General features: G+C 32.7%; 1 protein-coding gene across 1 annotated transcript; it reads left to right on the top strand.

Moving 5' to 3' along the window:
• The first annotated feature begins 12,674 nt into the window (after positions 1-12,674).
• LOC134839639 (neuronal acetylcholine receptor subunit alpha-7-like) lies at positions 12,675-14,343 on the top strand. The gene is made up of 4 exons (XM_063855256.1): positions 12,675-12,957; positions 13,238-13,381; positions 13,586-13,699; positions 14,088-14,343. The coding sequence occupies exons 1-4, from the start codon at positions 12,819-12,821 to the stop codon at positions 14,327-14,329; spliced, it is 639 nt and encodes a 212-aa protein (XP_063711326.1). The 5' UTR covers positions 12,675-12,818; the 3' UTR covers positions 14,330-14,343.
• Positions 14,344-19,354: the final 5,011 nt, after the last annotated feature.

Raw genomic sequence — 19,354 nt, 5'->3', positions numbered from 1 at the left:
ATAATGAACAGAAGTAAAAAGAAGAATTTGGATTGATTTTGACATCGAATTTTATTTCCAATTACAATTATTTATCCTAAATTGATTCGAAAACGTTTTGGAACAACATGCTTCTACATCTTTTCTGATATAATATTTCCAATACAAGCAAACTGTAAAGCATATAAATATCGATCATGCAATGCACAAAATTTACACATAATTATATTACTTTGTAGTATCTGGTTGAACATAGTACAGATACAACACCTAGTAAAATGTTCTAGAGAATCTCGACTAATCTGGAACTAAAGCTACATTGAATTTGATTTGTGGCCTAACTCTTAGCTATTGTTACACTTCTGAACATATATACATAAAAATTAACAATTACACATACCGATAAACACGTGTAAAAAATCAAACACGGACTTATCTACATAAATTCAAGTTTATTCGAACCATTCGCTTATCAGCCAGTGATAGATCATACACAGCGTAGCCAAATTGGATAAGTTTCCCAGCAGATAAACGAATTCTGGTAAGACTAAATCAGGTTAAAATGTAAAGGGTTTCTTTTTGAAAAACTTTCTGGTTGTGGACTGACTTCTATACTCAATCATAAATCTCAATCAGACATAAAAAAGTTTATGTGTTCAATTTAGATTAGCCGCTGAATACAAGATATGAAAGTGAGACCAAAACTATGCTGCGTTTTAATACTTGTCCGAAAGTGTTCAATTTGAAGAAGAGTCGATAAAATTACTATCAAAAGTTACAAAAGATGTGGTCTTGATTATACAAAACAAAGCATTTATCAGCTATTTCAATTCCAATTCATGATAAGACTTGTTTTGTTTTTAGCGCAATAACAACGCCTCTGCAGGCGCGTGCTTTCATCATTTGATTCATAATTTTACCCGTTTCAATTCAATGTTTGCTCTCCGTTACCGCAAAACCTTAAAAAATTGTATGTGTAAGTTTTGACTGATTCCGCTCAAGAACGTATTATTTTTGACAAGACTGCTCTTGGAGATTTTCTTTCCTTATTAGACAACAATTAAATTCAAATAATGATAATTGGATCACTCTAAATCGCATATTTTCCCTTTAGGTTATCTTATTGCAATTATATATTTTAAAAATATAGTTAAATATGGTTTAAAAGGCCATCAGAAAAGATAATTTTTTGATTATCGGAGTTTATATCATCGATTCAGCGCAAATAGCAAAAGTTATGCTAATCAAGGATCTAGATTTACTCATCTCCTTATGAGCGCATTCCTCTTTCGTAGAGACAATTTGGATCTTCCCAGGAAGTCGAGAGGCCCAAGTCGGCCTGGAAATGGAGCCATCAGCTTCACCTTAATACTCTCGTTGCAGAAATCAGTCTAACAGTGAGCCCTTGGTGCAGTAGGCAGACAACCGATATAAGCCAAATGTAAACGCCAGTTGCTCGCAAAAAACAAGAAAAAGGATCGGAACGCATCAATCTCTGTTATACGTGGCGTCAATTGAAAAGTTTTCAGTCTGTTTTGTGTTTTGTGCTGCCTTTTTTCAAATAGTTAAGTTGAATTTATTAATGTTTAGCTGTTTGTTTTGTAATCCAAATTAAATAAAACAAAAAGAACAAAAGTTTTTTTTGCTCCTAATTCTTTAAAATTATAAAAAAAACTTGTGTTTCATTTAGAATCATGTCTAAAAAACAGTTTTTCTAGAAAATTCAAAATCGCAAAAGAAGATTGGCTTGTTTGTTTTGCACAAATTTAAAAAATTACTGAAAGGTTTCTTTATTACTGAAAAAATGAGCTGAACATCAGCTTAGAACAACTTTTGTTTTCTCTAAAACATACCCTTTACCGTTAATTTTATCATAGTTAAAAGATTATTTTCTAAGATACTATTGCTCAAACTATCGATATTGCATAAATACGGGGGGAAAAGATGAAAAAAAAGAACAGTTGAACCTGTATTAAATAGCTTTTTCAGAACCACATATATATTTTTTCAAACAAAAAAAGTTTTAATGGTTTAGCGAGAAAACAACATAATGTGCAACTCTAGTCAATGTAACTTGGTGTACGGCTAAACCTGCAGCTTGATCGTCAACTGAAGATATATCAAACTACAGAACTAACAAATGAATCAAAAAACAAAGTTTTTTAAAAAAGATTACAATTCTTAGAACAATGGCTAATTTTTTTCGAACCAAAATTTCCACTGTCCTAAATTTTCTGTACAAAACTAAATAATTACTTAAAATCAATTTTCTATATGTCAAAAAACTCTATTCGGACCGTCCAACAAAAAACTTTCAATAATTTGTTTTGGAATTTTCCCGTGTTATGCAAGTTAGTAAGCCTCGGTTTTTTCATCTAACCACTAAAAGCGCTTCTCTTGACTCACTGGTCAATTTTGAGTTGAAATTTGATACCGTTGGAAAATTCGTTTGGGAGATCAACAGACATATTAAAAAATTGTTTATCGCCCTTTTTTATTTTTTCAAAGATGAACAACATTGCTAAATGGTGTAGATGAGCTGGCTGAAAGCTGGCTTTTCTTTGCAAATCTCTGCTTGCGACGTTTGCAGAGTAAAAATCAAAGTGTGTATGTAGGTTTGACTGTATTTGAATATATTTATACGTAAAACGTAATGGATATATTTTTGTGTGAATATTTCTAGTAATCTATAAACAAATGCAAGAAAAAATACTTTTTGTGTATGCGTGTATGTATGCAAGTTGATGTGTTTGTAAGTATGAGTACAATTTTTTTCCTTATGCGCGTGTAAACCAAAACAATTGTAACTAGAAGAATAACTATAACCCAACTTGAATTTTACTAATGTTTCTATTTTTTCTTGAAAGTTAGACAAGATACTATAAGCATAGTATATATGTACGCACATGCTTTGCGTATGTGTGTATTTATGTAAATTGTATGTATCTATGTAAAAGTGTACAACTTTTTGCATGTTTAAATGTAATTAATCATGTATGTACATACTGTTTGTGTGTACTCATTTGAGTATTTAGAAGTTATGTAAATTTGTATGTTTTTATGTAAGTAAGAACTCTTGACTGCATGTCCGCTTGATTGAGTGAATGAATACAAGCAAATTTTTTCAACCTATGTATGATTTTAGGCAAGTATTTCTGCATATTCGTATATCAGTATGAAAGGCACGGTTATATGATTGTATGTAAAGACGTATGAATGCCAGTCTGTAATGCGTGATTCTTTTTGTCTGAATGTGTGAAGTGAATGCAAGTTGGTTTGTGTATTTACAGGTGTTTGTATTTCAAAGTTCAGCAGAACTAATAAGTAAAAGTTTTGCATGTATGTAAGCAAAACTTGCGTGTGTGTCTATTTTTGTAAACTGTATGTATCTATGAAAAAGTGTACAATTTTTTGCATGTATAAATGTAATTAATCATGTATGCACATACTATTTGTGTGTATTCATTTGAGTATTTAGAAGTTTGTATGTTTTCAAATGTATATTCGTATGTTTTAATGTAAGTAAGAATTCTTGAATGCATGTCCGCTTGATTGAGTGAATGAAGACCAGCAATTATTTTGTATCAATGTAAATTTTTCAGTTTGAAAAAATTTTAAAATTAGCTTGTTTGCAAATTGTACAAACTTATGATTGAAGTTTCATGCCTGTTTAAAAGGAAAGTGTGTACACATGAGTCGTAGCATGCTTGTATAGTACGAACCATGTCTGTTTGTAGGTAAGTACTTATGCATTTTCGTGTATGAGTATGAAAGGCACGTTTATATGATTTTATGTAAAGACGTATGAATGCCAGTCTCTAATGCCTGACTCTTTTTGTCTGAATGTGTGTATATATTCGTCTTGAAAGTGTGAAGTGAAATTAAGCTGGTTTGTGTGTTTAAATGTGGTTGTATTGTAAAGGTCAGCAGAAATGTTAAGTCAAAATCTTTGCATGTGTAAAAACAAAATTTTCGTATAATTGATTGCAGGTTTAAAAGCATGTAAGCAAGTATGTAAAATTTATGTTTGTATGGTAGTTTATTTGCCTTCTTCCTATGTATAAGACTATGTACGTTTGCATTCATACCTTTATGTAAGACTTCATTTTTCAATGTTTGTATGAATGTCTCTAAGTTGTATGAATGTCTCTAAGTAACTTTATATATGTATGTATACATGTAAGTTTGTATGTATGTATCTATGTATGCATGTATGTATGTGTTTATGTAAGTTTGTACTTATGTATACATGTATGTATGTTTGTATTCAGTAAGTGTGTACATAATTTTTTTAAATGTAAGTTTGCATGATTAACCTTATGTAAGTATTTAATTGTGTATGAATAAACGTATGTTTGTAATAAAATACGCATGACTATTTTTTGTGAGTATGCATTTAAGTTTGCAACTTATGAAAATTTGTTTAAGTTTTTTTTTTGTTTACAAGTATGCAGCGTTATATGTTTGGTGGGGTATATATGTTTGAGTTTAGTTGTAATCGTTTATTTTATTTCATATAAAAGTATATATGTAACTCAATCCAAATCTTTCTTATCTTTCTTCTTAAGTTTCTCGAATATTCTAGAATAATCAACCAGACACTATAATGACAGTTTTTTTTCATTTTCTTGATTTGCAAAACAATTTGATAATTTTTTTAAAATAGTTTTCCGTGAAATATTTGATCTTCCAAGTATCCTCATTAAGAACATTTCACTTTGAAAAAGTGGCATATGTTGCATTGATAATTTCAATTTATCTGCAGTCAATGATTATGAAAAGTGTTTCAAAATTGTAACAAGAAAGATCAGTTTTCAAGTTTTCACAAAATTTTGTCGATGGAAGCATCAAACAACAAGTCCCATTGTAGACAGCATAGAGTCCAAAGTGTTTGATGAACTGTTGCTCATAGAGGTAAAAATTACAATAAGAAAATTATTAGAAAAAATTTATGGTTTATTGAGGAAAATCATTGATCGTGCAGACATGCGGCTGGTAGAGCTGAAGACGGTAAGCGAGCAAAGTCTCAGTGACAGGTACTGTATATTTGAAGGATGATTGATCAATCTCTAAAAACCGCAATTTTTCAATGGTTTTCATTTGAAAAATCATAATTTTGAATCAAAGTTATAAACCCACAGAAGTGAAGCAATTGTGTAATCAGATAAACAGTCAGTACCACTTTTTTAAATTCAAGGTTTATTTAGTCGATAGAGCTTTTTATAAAATAGCTCAAAATGCTTAGGCCTTTTTGCCTTGAAATGAATAGCAAGTTTTTCTGCATTGAGGCTCAAAATTTTATTTCCTTAAAGTAAAACTGTCTAACAAACTTTTTATTGTCAAATTAAACATAACTTTGTTGGTCGTTCTAGCATAAGATAAAACAACATAATTGGCGTTTATCGAAATGCATTGAAACTACAAAATGGCACTTACAAGTTTTCGGTAACTGCTGTAGCCACTTGGTGTGAAAGCGTTGTTTAGTGTGAAACAGCTATCATCCTGACGGACTCCGAAGATTCAGTTAGAGTATTGATGATAAGGCTTGATTTTTTATCTTAAAACTTCAAAGAACTAACCGTTTTTCGAAGACATGTTTTGTTAATACAGAAGACAAATATCGATGCAAAAATGAGAAGAAGTTTTATGATGCGAACTGTTTTGATACTGCTAGTGATGAGAACGTGAATGTGAAAGCTTGGATCACCTCAAACATATATTAAAAGAAAGATTGAACTCTTGATAACACAATTAGTAGAAGATGAATAATCGAATATTTTGGTCAAAAAGCCACCACATTTTGAGAGACAATAGCGTAATCATGGAAACATTCAAAAGATCAGATTCATATTAAAAAACTCAAAATTTAATTTGTTGAACAGAGGGTTGATAATGATAATAACTGATAGCGCTTCAAAATTTTGAATAGAAAACTCTTGCTAAAGCCAAATTGAGTTAATTAGAAGATACTGAGAACAGTTGACTAGATTGTAGTATCAAATTAAAAGCTATTCAATTGCATATTCTTTTAATGGAAAAATCAAAAATTTTGGATGCTCAAATTATAACTCCGAATTCATATCAAGTTTTGAGTTTGTATCCATTACTTGTCTTAGTTTGTGTTCAGTCTTTCCCGATTGAATTTGCTCTAATTTGAATAACTGCTTTCCTTAAAAGTCGCAAATAAGTTTTCACCTGCTTTATTCGATGGTTACTCTGTTCTGTCGTATATATTGGCACACAAATAACAGTTTTCCCCCAGTTTCTAGGTCCGCTTTGATGAAAAATTTCAAAATTTCTGTTAGCACAAAAAAAGTTAATAGGAAATACTAAATGTTTTCTTGAAGCCCCAAAATTGTTTCCTTTTTATTATAAAAAGTGGTATATGCAAGTCTTAGAAAATGGCTGCGGCAAAACTAATGGGCCATTTTGGTTTTCATCAGTGTTCTCGTTTTTCAAGATCTTTACTCACTTCAACTTATTAGCTCTTTCAACCTTTCTATGAAATCAAAGCTTTTGTCATAGATTTTAGACGTTTTTTCAGTCTCCTGTAGACACGGAAAATGGAAATGTCGAAATTTTCAAGCCAATTTCATTATTTTAGAGTTTTCAGTGTTTCGTAATTTTTCTTTGTTTTGTTTTTACGTTCATTTGGCTGAACGAAATTTTTCATTCTTATTTCGGTCAAATTGATTATTAATTTTTGCCTAAATAGAGGTGGCGGCCGCCGCTCTTGACGAATTTTGCTTTCTTCGAGATTCAGCAATAAAACATGCATTTTTGAAGGAAATCGTTCACCGCAGCCAACAGTTAAGCTACGCTGCCAAAATCTTGTGCTTTCCTATATACCATATAGTTTGGTCGCATATAATATGTATATAACGTCATTTTACATGTAAACAAGCCAATACCCCCAAACTTTAGAAGGGAAAACATGCACCGAACAAAACTTAATTCCATTCCCGTTTCCACAACGTTCAGTGGGAATACTCAATAATATACCGAAGTTTTACATGAGGACTATTAGGTATAAAATTATACATGGTGACAATTAGGATTTTTACATAGTGACCATTAGGTATAAAATTATACTTGGTGACAATTAGGATTATTACATGGTGACCATTGCTGATCATTTAATACATGGTGACCATTATGATTTATACCTAATGGTCATCCATGTATGACAACCCCCCCCCCCCCCCCCGATCCTAACGCACTATATGCATACTACTGATATCATCATTATTAGATGCTTTTTATAGCATTCAGAAATTGTGCTTGATATGAGCAATCTTGCTGTTGCAACATTCGAAGAAATGTGGATTGTATTTGCTTAGGGTGGCTTTTTTATTCAATCAAATTTTGCTGATCAAAATGATCATTTGTACCAAAAAAATGTGTAACCCTTTGAAGATGTTAACCTTCAAGTTTTTTGTCACGTTTATTTATCTTGCTGAAAGCGTAACGCAATTTTTTCATGCGTGATGAACCATCTCACGCGGCAAAAACCGTTTCAAATGGAAAATATGTAAAATATGTTGGTCGGAATAATTTCGTTTTCTTCTTAAATTTTCACACGTAATGTTTCATTTTGTCCATTTTCAAAGTTTTTGATTTTTTGGGATTTGTATTTGCAAAAAAAACTATTTTATGCTGTCTTAGGGTCAATCGGAACATTTAGGGCCTTGCCCTGATATATGAGCTGACCTGCTTAATTTTTGAAATTGTTTTGAAAAACTAGTAAAAGTTAAAGCTGCAAACCTGACTTATAATTACGGAAAGTATTTTGAAACAAAAAAATGTTAAAATTTTTAGGTTCAATTTTAAAACTGCGGTAACTTTGAAAAAATGAATTTAATTAGTCATCTAACTTTTCTTATCGATATACGAGTTGAATGAAATCAGCAAAACGTATTTCACTTAAAACGTAATTTTAACCTGATTGTTTGTTTGGTATAGAAACAAAACGCTCTGTGATATTCCAGAGCAATCATTTGGGGTACCGATCAATCTCAAAAAAAAACAACTATGGCGTAGGATTTCTTTTTTTGCTTAGTTATAAGTAAAACAATCGCACAGCATCTAGTTTGATAGTATGTTAACGCCCTTAAAGTTTTTGGTCCAAATCTTTATGAAAAAATGAAAACAATTTTTTTTGAGAAAAAAATTGTTTTGATAATTCTTATAAATATTTGTTTCAGTCTAATTGAAATGTATGAAGTCACTCACTCCTTAGCGTTTTACTTTTTAATTCACCAGTTTAAGCCATCGACATTTAAATTAGAGCTTCCTGTGAACCAGAGTGTTATGTGAATCCGCATCTGCTTCGAAATTGAACGACAGATTAGTCTGATTACATTAGCTAAACAGACAAAGTTTGAAGTTTGAAGTCTGAATACATTAGCCAAACAGACAAAGTTTGAAACAAAAACAAAATTTCAGCCCCGGGGGCTAACTTTCTTATCATAAGAAAAATCACCCCTTCTTTTCATTTTGATAGCTTTGTTGATAGACTTTGTGTAATCAGACTCTTCCGCTGCTTGTGCTTTACGAGGCTAAACTTTACATTTTGCAATATGTAAAAAAAAAATTTTAACAACAGACAGAAAATTGCCTGATCGACGATTTCGCAACAACGAATTGTCTGTTGATATTTTGCTGCTGTGAGTTATTGCAAAATCAAAAAGCAGACTCAACTATTAAACTCATTTTTATCTTGTCAATCATTTTTTCGATATTAGCTCTCTGTTAAAATTAGGCGACACAACTAATTTGCGTTATAAATTTTAAGGTACAATGTACTTGTTGGGCTTCGCGTCAATTTTGAAAATCTTTTACAGATACAATTTGAGAATTTTTACAATTTCAGAATTTTTCTCATTTTAGAACCTTAAATATTGATCCCAGGATTCTACAAGTAAGCGACAGCATAGTCCGATAACACTAATTAAAGTGATAAATTTTTTAAAAAAAGAATAAAAAATCAGCTCCCAATGCTGTTGTTTTTTCATCGTAAGAAAAATAGCTCCTAGTGCTGATTTATTTTTTTCATTTTCGGAGCTTTGTTATTAGAGTGTAATCAGACTCTTCTGCTGCTAGTGACTTACGAAGCCAATCTGCATTTTTTTGCGATTTGCAAGAAAGTTTCGCAACAGCCAGAGATCAAGATGGTCGTAAGAGTCGCAAAAAGGACACTTTTTGTTCCATTTTTGTTGTTGTGAAATCCAGAGATGAATGGCAAACCCAGAAAAACAGCTTCAAGTGCTAAACTAATTTGTATCATGCCAAAATCTATACTATATTTAAATGCGAGTGACAGCTATCTCCCATGTTTAAGCATAATAATTTTGCATGTTTAACGGAGAATTTTTTCATGTTAAAGCGATATCATATATTGCAATGCTTAAGAAAATTTTTCAATCAATTTTCCGCAAGGTCATTAATTTTTCAGTATTTTTTTTCGAGGCCAAATTAAGTGTGTCTGTCTGCTTTTTTAATTAATTTGATTGTCTGTCTACCCGTCGCCTAATTTTTAAATTTTTATATTTTCTCTTATATATTTAAATGCGGGCTTCACGATCTCGCCATGTTTAAGCTTTTTCAACGTATTCTTTTTGCATGTTTAACAAAAGAATTTTTTCACGCTTAAGCTTTATCGTATATGGCAATGGTTAAGTTTTTTTCGATTTCCAGTTTAATTCACTGTTTACTTCATCTGTTGGATACTGTTGGATATTGTGAGGGTACTCTCAGAGGTTGCGACTCTTGCCTCTGATTATAGCTGCTGAAATCCTTGTAGTGTTCGAGATATGACGTTTTTTCGGATTTTTTTTTCAAAAAATTTAAGATAACTTAGATATAAAAAAATTCCACAAATGTTGAAATTACCATCTCTGTAGTGGGGCTCTGTCAGGGTACTTTCACGAGTTGCGAATTTCGCCGCCAAATATGACTGCTCAAATCCTTGTAGTATTCGAGATATGACGTTTTTTATGATTTTCTCCGAAATTTTCAAAAAAATTGAAATGTTTAAAAATTCCGAAAGTATGAAGATCTCAATCCTCTAATTAAAATCTGTTACGGTACTCTCAGGGGATTGCAAATGTTTCCTCTGAATACAGCTGCTCAAATTCTTGTAGTTTTTGAGATAGGACGCTTTTAGGGATTTTTTTCAAATTTTTTTTTCAGAAAAATTAGGTATAAAAAATTTCGCAAATTGTGAAATTATCATCTCTGTAAGGAGGCTCTGTCAGGGTACTCTCAGGAGTTACGATTTTTGCCTTCCAATAAGACTGCTCAAATCCTTATAGTTTTCGAGATATGACGTTTTTTATGATTTTCTCCTAAATTAAAAAAAAATTAGATGTTAAAAAAAAGTTCCAAAACTTTGAAGATATCAATCGTGTTATTGGAATATGGTAGGTTACTCTCAGGGAGTTGCAAATCTGGCCTATGAATATGGCTGCTCAAATTCTTGTACTTTTTGAGATATGACGTTTTTTCAGGATTTTTTTTCTAAATTTTTAAGAAAAATTAGGTATAAAAAATTTAACAAAGCTCTTAGTTTTCCTATCTATAGTAATGCTCTGTTAGATTATTCCCAGGAATTGGAAGTTTAGCTTTCAAATATGATTTCTAAAATCCTTAAGGCTTCGAGATATGACATTTTTTCAGATTTTTTCAAAAAAAAAACATTTTCAGAAAACTTAAGTTTTTTTTCTTCAAAATTTGAAATTCCAACCTTTAGTATGGGGCTGTTAGAGTACTATCAGGAGTTGCTACCAATCTTGGCTCCAAAATTGACTCCTCAAATATTTGTAGTTTTCCAGATGGGACTTTTTTAGTGATTTTTCGAAAAAATTTTCAGAAAGTTTGAATTTTTTTTCCAAAATTTGAAATTCCGAACCCTGTAGTTGGGGGCTGCCAGAGAACTCTCAGAAGTTGCAAATCTTGCGTCCAAATGCTACTGCTCATTTGCTTTTAGCTTTCGAGTTGTGACGTTTCTTAATTTATCATAAACTTTGATATAAAAAAAATTTCAAGATTATAAGTTTTTTCGAATTTTGAATTTAAAAAACTAATTAAAAAAAATTCTGAACTCACCAACCCTGGTAATCGGTGCTGTCAGAGTACACTCAAAGGATGCAGATGTTATTTCCGATAAATTCGAGTTTTTTGAGTTGTTAAAAATTGTTGAATTTCGTTTCGTTTCGTTTTTTTTTTATTTTCCTTCTTTTTTGTCTTATTTTGTTTGGGTTTGTATTATATCTGCTTAGTGGCCTCATTTCGGTTCATTTGACGAGAATTTAAAGTGTTTTATTTTTGTGTTGAGGGCGAGGGGGATTTGCTCTTTTTTTGTAAGTCCCGTTGATTTTTTTTTGGCTTAAAAATTTTCTGCTAAGGTAATTTCGGCTTCGTTACCGCTTGGTGAATTTTCTTCCGATGCTAATTTCACATTCTGTTGCATTGTATAATTGTTGTATCGCAAGTGGTGCGAAGCTCAGCTTTGCCTGTGTCAAAATAATTTTTTTTTGTCAAGAATTGTTTTGCAGAGGTTTGTTGCTCCGGGCGTTAGCAAGCTGTGACAGGATGCTCGAAGATAAAGTTTTTGATGTGTTTCTTGATATCAAAGCTATCCATAATCATAGCATTGCCCGACTTAAGGCGAATGCGGCCGATCAAAGAATTTAAGCGAAAGCGATAAAACGAGCTTAATAAAGTGATAACAAACGCGAACGGGACTGCTCTTTTATCAGGGCAACGCCCTGGATGTTCAAACTGCCCCTTATGGGCATCGAATAAAAGTTGGTTTAGAAAGTTTGGATCTCTTTTACAGTTTTTCAAAAAGGTTACTAGTTTCTTTGATTTCATCGCTCTGTGCGGATTCCGCGCTAATTTACGTTACAAATTTTACGTTACAAGGTGTTTTTTAATTGTTTCCAGATCAATTTGGAAAAAGTCCATTTACTTTTTGAGACAATGTGAAGATACACAAAATAAAGATTCTTTTTGTGATTTGATTGACGTTTAAAAATCTCCAAAAAATTCTCCGTTTTAATAAAACTGGGCCGGAAACTTTGATTTGTGACTATATCTGGCGCCGATCTTAGGAATTAAGCTCTTATAAAGGAATATTATTGGTTCAAACCGTGAAAAAGTTTTTTGGAAAAATGGTTCCAAATTGTGGTTTGTGACTATTTTAGAGCAAAGTCTCTCTTATTGATTGCTTTTAAGCCATAATTGCTTTACATTATTATACCGGCGGACATTATTTAGGAGAGCGGGGCGGACGCTTTCCCTCACGGATTCAACCCCTGCTGACCGAAATGGTCCCCCTTTGTAAATATTAATATATCCATTTTTGGCGATGGACCCTAAAAATTTTGTAAGAGCGCCTTCGACGCCAATATCTATTAATTTTGAGGGGGAAGCGCGCGTCAAAAATACGCCATTTTTTGGTCAAAACTTTCCATAAAGTCCATAAAAACACTTTTTTTGGCTTGTTTTTTTTTTCAAAATGGGGTCTTTATAGTGATTCGGGAGAACTCAGAAAATCAAAAGGGTCAACTAAAAAAAAGTTCGACAATATATATTGAAAAAGACCAAGTTAGTTTAATTTTTGCAATTTTTGCAATTTCGCGCGCACAAAAGAAACGATAAAAAGTTCATTTTTTTCCGAATTTTTCCTTTTTCGTGCAAATTATTGTAACCAGATTTTTCTGTGCCAAAATTGCACCAAATGGCCACTCCTGCTAAAAGTTGCTGTTTTTTTTTTCATTTTCGCAGACTTGATTTTGAGAGCATACGCTCCCAACTCGCAGTGGGAGGTGGTTAGAATGTCAGCTGAGAAAAGCACACGGAACAGATTCAGTGGGCGAGAGACTGTGTTCCCCATGCTCAGATACACAATCTACATGAAGCGACGATCCACCTTCTTCATCAACACCCTAATCGTTCCCTGCTCTTTGCTAACGGGTATTTTACGCATGTTGTGTTATATATCGATCAAGTTAAGATTTCAAGATTGTGTTCATGTGGTTAGCTAATATGAAGATTATTTGCGAGTCAAAATACAGAACCATTTTCGGCAATTCTTCATTTGAAGTCCTCCATAAACTCACTTTTTTCCACAAAAAAATATAATTATATTTATACTTGAGTAGATTTTGAAAAAAAATAGAAGACCTTGCAACTGAATTTCATCCAGGTTTTTACCGATTACTTCCTTTCTCCTCTTTTTCTATCAATTTTGTAGCTTTGAACGTGCTGTCTGTGTTCCTTCCGGTGGAAAGTGGGGAGAAGATCGGTCTGGGAATGACACTCATGCTCGCTCAGGTGGTCAATCTACTCATCCTGTCCAGTATCCTTCCAGCTTCATCGCTGCATTTCCCAAAACTAGGTAAAGTTACTGGTATGCAGAAAATTTAAAGAGTATTTGATGAGCAATGTTAATAAAAGCAAGTGAACCCTAAAAAAGACGCTAATTTTCGACGCATAAAGACACCTAAAGGGTTTAAAGGGAATGATATATAGGAGATTACAAGGCTTATGATGGGACACTAAATGTGCAAATTGGAAATCTTTTCTAGACGAATACTTTCAGGCAAATACTTTTTGGTCACAATTGGACTGATTGGAATGTCGCTTGTGTATAACTGTGCCATCACCAACTACTTCCACAACGACTTCACATCAATCTACCGCAGAATCATCAAAAGTAAGAAGTAGCATCCTTTAGCTAACATCAGCGACAATTCGTAACAAAAGATTAACTCGTAACATGGCGCTCCGCTGCACTTACATTCGGCATGAGGAGGAATAGTGCGCAGAGATTAGTGTTTGTCGCTTAAATTATTGTTACGAATTGTCGCCTGTTACGAATTGTACAAAGGGCTCTAAAGTATAGATGCAAGCCTGGAATTTTCAATGGCCTCATTCACTAGTTGTTTTGCGGTACTACCCTGGTCGAGGTCTGTGACTTTCCAGACTTTGTCTGGTGTCTGGAAAACGGCTTAAAGTAATTATACAACCACAACCTCCGCCCGGGTATTCTAACGAGCCATCTAACAGCGAAGACTCTCCTCTGCATAATGTTTGATTTTTAGGAAAAGACTCTTCGCGATCGGCTAAGACAGATGCTCAAACAAATATTGACATACCAATAGAAATAATAGAAATGAATGATCTGGAGATTCGGGAAACTATCGAGAGACGTCCAGACGATTTCAACAAAGAGTCGCAGAAGCAGACACGGCGAGACCTCTGCGCCATATGCGATTTTACTTTTGGTGTTATAATGCTCTGTTTAGTTCTCATAGTTCACATCATCTATTTCGCAATGAATTAAACTTTTCATTTGGAGCTTCCTTTGTTCATTTTTTAAGTCACAATATTTTCAATTCTGTCCCATTTTGTTTCCTCATAAAAACATTATGGCTTCCTCATTTGTTGATCAAAAAAAACAATATGGCTGTTGTTACTGGGTGTCTTGCTAGTTTTAAAAGCGAAAAACGTTTCACTCGGGTCTGCTGCAGGCATTCCATTACGAGGCCGAACTGTGCACTGGATAGGAGCACAATGTTGTGTCTGTATGTTCCTGAATTCCAGAGACAAGTCTTAAAATATGTTCCAAAATGTAACTGGATTCCACAAACAAAATTTCAGTGGATTCCACATACATATACCTGTAACGTAAATTTTGTCGGCATATTTTTTTTGTTGCGGATTCCGCAACAAGCAACTATAGCTAGTTGTTCTGGATTCCGCAACTGTAAGTGGATTCCGCAAAATGTTAGCGGAATCCGCAAATAAAACTGGATTCCGTTAACTGTAAGTGGATTACGAATTTTGTTCAATACTGAACTTGCACATGAACAATTAAAAGCTGAGCTGGAATTATTTTCTCTAGCAATGCGGAATTTAAAAGCAAAGACTTAGCCACTGTCAGCGAAATCCACGAATAAGTCTTAAAACATTGGTTACCTAAATCGGTGGATGTCATCTTTTAGTATTTTGGAAACCCAACACCGAACAATTTCAAAATTTGGAGTCATTGAGTTGAGAGTCTATGGAACACGCAGCATATCGACAAATTAGGTCAGTATTCGGGATTGCGTCAATCCCAATGACTGATTTTGGAAGCATAACGCCGAATAAATGCAGTAAGTGTAGTCATTGAGTTGAGAGCGTATGGAAACACAACACACAGCATATCGCCAAATTAGGTCAGTATTTGGAATTCCATCGATCCCAAATACTGGTCAATATTTGGGATTGATAGAATCCCAAAAACTGGTATAATGTGGAATAAATATGGAATATATCCATTACTTGGAGTCATTAGGTTGAGAGTGATAAGAAATCCAACGCATAGCAAATCGTCGAATTAGTTCAGTATTTGGGATTTCATCGATCCCAAATACTGATCTATTCTAATAAATTTCTATTCTAGTCAATTTCTATTCTAGTGAATTCAAATCATGTATTTAAAAGATATAATTTTAAAGGCTACTACACAAATAAATATATGTAAAGAGAATCCAAAAACAAAATGCGGATTCCCCTTACAATTTGCGGATTCCACTTACAATTTGCGGATTCCACTTACAGTTGCGGATTCTGCAACAGCTCAAATTAACGATACAAAGTTTTATCATTTGCTTGTGGATTCCTCAAACTGTTCTGGATTCCGCAAATACAATTGCGGATTTCGCAAATTTGCCTACTTTTTGAGCAATTTTGAGCGGTACAATGATTTAGGTATTGGTTTGTGGAATCCAAAACAGCAAAGAAGATCGGAGAAAAGTAGCAATGTTGCGGATTCCGCTGTAAATCTGATTTTGGCCTGTTGCGGGTTCCGCTTACAATGCAGAGAATGCACAGTTTGGCCTCGTAATGTCCTTGAAAAATTACTACTCTCGTTAAAAACAAAAACTCTTTCTTTCAATACAAGCAGCCTTGACAAAGAGGGGTCGCTAAAGGATCCATTGGTCGCTAAAAATAATCGGAGAAAATTTTAGCTATAGAACATTGAATTAATTTTTTATACGGAAAAAAAATTTTGATCAAAAAGAATCTTAGGCATGGGCGATCTAGGATTTTTTCGAGGGGGGGGGGCGGATTCTTGAAAAAATATTCAAAAATCAGATGATTATTTTTTTTAGGTCAATCAAATTATTTTTCAAAGCTCCCCTAAAGCACTAAAAACCATGTTCTGACCAAAAAATTCAAAACTCGCTTTTTTGGCACGCTCGCCCTCAAAGATTGTAAACATTTGTGCCAAAGGCGCATATAGAAAAAATTAAGGGTCGGTCGACCCATAATGGATATCAAAAAAGGTACCAAAGGCGGGAACCTTTGGGTCGGCAGGGGTTCGAAGCCTTGAGGGAGGGGGCTTATCCACCGCCCTCCCCCTAAATCCTTCCCTGATCTTAGGTAATTTTTGATGATAAAAAAGTTGAAGATATCAGATAAAATGTTATAATAAAAATAGTAAAATTTAATAAGTATTTTTTTCTTGTTGAAAATTTAACCCCACAAAAAGGTTCAAGAAAACAAGGCATGAATTTATTGGTGTGGTGCATGAATTTATTATTTAGATATTATTTATAATTTATTACATGAAGATATCAGATAAAATGTTATAATAAAAATAGTAAAATTTAATAAGTATTTTTTTCTTGTTGAAAATTTAACCCCACAAAAAGGTTCAAGAAAACAAGGCATGAATTTATTGGTGTGGTGCATGAATTTATTATTTAGATATTATTTATAATTTATTACATGAAGATAACAGATAAAATGTTATAATAAAAATAGTAAAATTTAATAAGTATTTTTTCTTGTTGAAAATTTAACCCCACAAAAAGGTTCAAGAAAACAAGGCATGAATTTATTGGTGTGGTGCATGAATTTATTATTTAGATATTATTTATAATTTATTACATGAAGATATCAGATAAAATGTTATAATAAAAATAGTAAAATTTAATAAGTATTTTTTTCTTGTTGAAAATTTAACCCCACAAAAAGGTTCAAGAAAACAAGGCATGAATTTATTGGTGTGGTGCATGAATTTATTATTTAGATATTATTTATAATTTATTACATGAAGATATCAGATAAAATGTTATAATAAAAATAGTAAAATTTAATAAGTATTTTTTCTTGTTGAAAATTTAACCCCACAAAAAGGTTCAAGAAAACAAGGCATGAATTTATTGGTGTGGGGCATGAATTTATTATTTAACCCATTATGCTCACACCCCCCTAACTTATAACCCCGTAACAGAATAACCCCATAATAATTTAACCCCCTTTAATAGCAATAGTTTGTTTCAAATTAAATCTTTTTATAATTATAGTAATATTCTGATTAAGTGTTACTAATTGAGGTCAGAGAATTTTTTCTCGAATAGCTTGATGCCTCTAACATCTCAAAAAATTTTCACTTTGATAAATTTAGGAAATAATATCTAATTTACGCGTTTATATTCAAGCATAAGCACAGGATTGAGGGCGCGTACATTCAAGCATTACGGCATATATGCCAGTGGCGCTATTTCTTACAGACTTAACTGTATGGAGTGAACTTGATGAAAAAATTCAGGAGTGATTTGAAAGTTCCTTCAGCCAAACAAAAATTGATTTTCCAAGCACAATACTTTGCACGTCCGGGTTGCCGAAAGTAGAGAATAATTCATTCATGAGTTTCGGAAGACTGGTAAAAGGTGTTCTCGTTGCTTGCGCATGCTTTGTGCACTTCAAACTAAGGTTTTTTTAGTTGGTAGGGCTAATTGATTGACAAAATTACTATTAAATACTATTTTGTCAACTTAAATTACTATTTGAAAATGCATTGTTTTTTTTCGATCAAATTACAAATGGCATCAATTAACTGATATTTGTAACCTTCGTATTAATCTGCCATTTGAATCAGAAGGTTGAAATATTGCTGCCTAATGCTTGAGCACAATGGATGCAGGGACACAATGTCTGATTTTATAGCGTTTTTTAACACGATTATTCGAAAAAACCAAATAAAGCATTGTAATGAAGTTGCTTATTTACCTAAGCAAAACTCTGAGAGTTCCGACTCTATAAATCTTAAATCAAAAATTTTGGAAAAAAATGATTAAAAAAGGAAAAAAATTGAGTTTTTTTTACTTCTGAAATTGAGTCCTCATTTTGCTTCCTCTCCCCGCAAAATATGTAAAATACAAAAGGATGTATTCAGCGTCTCGAAATGTATAAAAAAAAAACGCTGGCCTCGATTAAAATGGGAAATGAAACATATTGCGGGCTAAATTTTCTACATGGGAAAACTCAACACAATTTCCACGTATTCAGATTGTATAGAACGATTCATCAAAAACACCTGATCAAAAACTGAATTTCACATATTAGAAAACCGTCTCAAGCAAATCATACATTGTCTTTTTCTTCAAAAAGTTGAACAATCTGGTTAAAAATTATGTTTGCTACATTAGATTTAATTCTTGTTTTTTGATACTTTTACCCCTAATCCTTCTGTCCCTGTTTAGAACACTTTCTAGCTCCTTTGGTACTTTTTTGCGACATCTATTTGTAGCGACCGACTCTAAAAGTTTTTTAGGAGCATCTATTGCGCTAATAGTAAAATTTTAATGAAATGACGCGCCTCCAAAAAACTGCACAAAAACTGATTTTGTTTTTTTTTTTTACTTGTAGTAAGTATCCTAGAACAGCATTTTGACGTTTTTGAAGAGCTAGAAAAACCAATTTGGATGACCTGAAACATTTTTACGAATTGCGCACCGCGTAAAATAACTTCTGATAATCAGCTGTGAACATTTTTTTTGCGCATTAGTCCAAGATTAAGTAAATATCTCTGTATCAAAATGAAAGAGATGTTTCAAATTCCTAGAATAGAAGCTGAATTGGAAAAACTTTGTGATCTATTATACCAAAACATCATTCCGAATAGCGGAGAGTTCAAAAAGAATTTTTTTGATTTGTTTGCTGAAATAAGTTGTTTGAATTCTGCTATAGCATAGTTAGCATTATGCGCGCAGCTTGCAACCAAAATATTTGCACTACTAGCCTAAAATTTTCTGAAAAACTTATTAATGACTAAAAATTACTTTACAAAAAGGTCTTTTTGCAGCAGCATCAAAGCTCTGGTCTCCGAACAATATTGCGACCCCAATTTCATCAACTGGATTTCAATTTTATCTAACCAAAAAAAAACTTTATTGCTTCGAATCTTGAGAGAATGAATTATTTGTAATTTTGTTTTTGTTTTTTTTTTCAGACAATTTACTGCATTTTAACAAGCCTCTTTTGAAATTAATTTTTTATATTATCTGAGAAACATTGACGCTTTCAGCCTAAA

This window comes from Symsagittifera roscoffensis, chromosome 2 (assembly GCF_963678635.1).
Source record: "Symsagittifera roscoffensis chromosome 2, txSymRosc1.1, whole genome shotgun sequence".
In the NCBI taxonomy this organism is placed as follows: Eukaryota; Metazoa; Xenacoelomorpha; order Acoela; family Convolutidae; genus Symsagittifera; species Symsagittifera roscoffensis.
This window is presented reverse-complemented; position numbering and strand designations above follow the sequence as displayed.